The sequence below is a fragment of the Mycetomoellerius zeteki genome, unplaced genomic scaffold, assembly GCF_001594055.1.
Source record: "Mycetomoellerius zeteki isolate Tzet28-1 unplaced genomic scaffold, Tzet1.0 C4465169, whole genome shotgun sequence".
In the NCBI taxonomy this organism is placed as follows: Eukaryota; Metazoa; Arthropoda; class Insecta; order Hymenoptera; family Formicidae; genus Mycetomoellerius; species Mycetomoellerius zeteki.
In genome coordinates this window covers 1-2557 of record NW_017255868.1, presented here as the reverse complement: position 1 = coordinate 2557, position 2557 = coordinate 1, and the positions used below count along the sequence as shown (strand labels likewise).

The 2557-nt window shown below is 45.4% G+C and overlaps 1 protein-coding gene across 1 annotated transcript; it reads left to right on the top strand.

Moving 5' to 3' along the window:
• Positions 1-90: 90 nt before the first annotated feature.
• Positions 91-2511, top strand: LOC108728382 (uncharacterized; the record flags this gene model as incomplete). Its single annotated transcript, XM_018456946.1, has 1 exon — positions 91-2511. A coding segment is annotated over exon 1 (2421 nt), but the record flags the coding sequence as incomplete, so codon positions are not given.
• Between the last annotated feature and the right edge of the window lie 46 nt (positions 2512-2557).

Genomic DNA, 2557 nt, shown 5'->3' with positions numbered 1-2557 from the left:
ATGGTGGGTCCGACTATCCAAGCCGGACTATTCTCACATTTAATCCGATTCCGTACATACAATTACGTGATTACCGCCGACATTGAAAAAATGTATCGCCAAGTGTGGTTACACGAGGATGACCGGCGGTACCAGCGCGTTTTGTGGCGCAGAAACGGTCAAATAAAAACATTTCAACTAAATACACTCACGTTCGGCATAGCGTCGTCACCATTTTTAGCCATCCGCACCATTCAAAGGCTCGCGGACGATGAAGCCCTCGTGTATCCTAGAGCAGCCAATGTTCTCAAATCTCATTTATATGTCGACGACTTGTTGACCGGCGCGGAAACAATCGAAGAAGCCCGGGCCGTCAGAGATGAAACTATCGAGTTATTAGCTCGGGGAGGGTTTGTCATCAGACAATGGGCGTCAAATAACGAATGCGTGATTAACGACTTGGCTTCCAACGCGTTACACGCAAACTTCACGTTAAATGCAGATCGCGCTTTGAGAACATTGGGCATAGTGTGGAACGCACGCGATGATACAATATGTTATTCAGCCAATTCAATTAGAAGGTCAAATAGAATAACAAAAAGAATTATTCTTTCCGAAATAGCAAAAATTTTCGATCCACTGGGATTGTTAGGTCCGATTATTTCGTATATGAAAAAACTTATGCAGGACGTTTGGCGATGCAATTTACAGTGGGACGAATCGGTTCCACAGAGCATTCATACCGCGTGGCTAGAATTCGCAAGACAATGGGAATCGATAGGTCAAGTTTATTTCGAACGCAAATTACTGATTACGGGCTATCATGATATAGAACTGCACGGTTTTTGCGATGCGAGCACCGTCGGATACGGGGCATGTATATACGTGCGCTCGCGCAACGAAGCCGGAAATGTGCTCGTCAGGTTGTTATGCGCCAAATCGCGAGTCGCGCCGTTGAAAACGCTCACTATTCCGCGTCTCGAACTTTGCGGTGCATTAGTTTTGGCTCAATTATACGGCGAAATAATCGGTACATTGAGCATGAACATTAATAAGACCATTTTTTGGTGTGACTCCACCATCGTACTGCACTGGCTAAATACACCTCCGCATTTATTGAAAACGTTCGTAGCGAATCGAGTAGTGAGCGTTCGAGAATCCACGGGGAATCATAAATGGCGACACGTCAGAACGGCAAGTAACCCTGCCGACGCGATATCTAGAGGGCAAACTCCTCAAGAATTTATGAAAAATCAGACATGGTACACGGGGCCCTCGTGGCTCGTTGACGAAGAACATGAGTGGCCCAATGAAATCACACAAGCAATCGAAATACCGGAATTAAAAAAGAACGCGTGCTTCATAACTGCACAGAACGATTTCGACATTGTTTATAGATACTCGTCCTATCAGAAACTACTTAGAGTCGTTGCGTACTGTCTTCGGTTTCGCCTGAATAATAAACATCGCGAATTTTTGGGCGCAGACGAAATAAACGAGGCGGAAATGCGGGTGTTGAAAATAATTCAGGCCGTCCGATTTCCGGAGGAGATCGAACAATTGAGCACGGGATCGCTGAGGAAAGGCAAACTCATTAATTTAAATCCGTTCCTGGATGATTTCGGTTTGATTCGCGTCGGGGGGCGTCTCCGAATGTCAGCTCTCCCATTTGCTCAAAAACATCCGATTTTACTTCCAAACAGACACCAACTAACCGATATCATCATTCGAGAAATTCATGAGAGTCAATATCACGCTGGCATACAAACAACCCTATACATTCTTCGGCAAAAATTTTGGCTACCCGACGGTCGAAATCAAGTAAGAAAAATCATACGATCATGCGTGAAATGCTTTCGATTCGACGCCGGCGCAATTAAACACAAAATGGGAGACCTCCCAGCGGTTCGCATACGGCCGGCCACTCCATTCACTAACACAGGTATTGATTTTTGCGGCCCTTTTTTCATTAAAGAAAAAAAATTCCGCAATCGAACACGAATCAAGGTGTACGTATGCGTGTTCGTATGTATGGCGATTAAGGCCGTACACCTCGAAATCGTGAGCGACTTAACCTCGGAGGGGTTCCTCGCGGCGTTGCGTCGATTCATCGCTAGACGAGGGTTACCAGAGCACATTTATTCCGACAACGGCACTAATTTTGTAGGCGCGAATAATCAACTTAAAGAGCTATACGTTCTCGTCAATTCAGAAGAACATAAAGATTTAGTTAATAAGTTCGCGAGTGAACGTCGGATCACCTGGCACTTCATTCCGCCGGCAGCTCCCCATTTCGGCGGGCTTTGGGAATCCACCGTGAAGGTGTTTAAACATCATTTCAAGCGCGTAATCGGAGATTCATTATTCACCTTTGAAGAGCTAAACACATTTACGATAGAAATCGAAGGTATCCTTAATTCTAGACCCATTACCTCCATATCGTCAGATCCAAACGACTTATTAGTACTGTCTCCGGCTCATTATCTGACCGGCAAACCGTTATCAACTCTGCCGGAATATGATCTAAGAACGGTTTCAGCCAATAGGCTCTCCACCTGGCAACACATCTCTAAGGTGC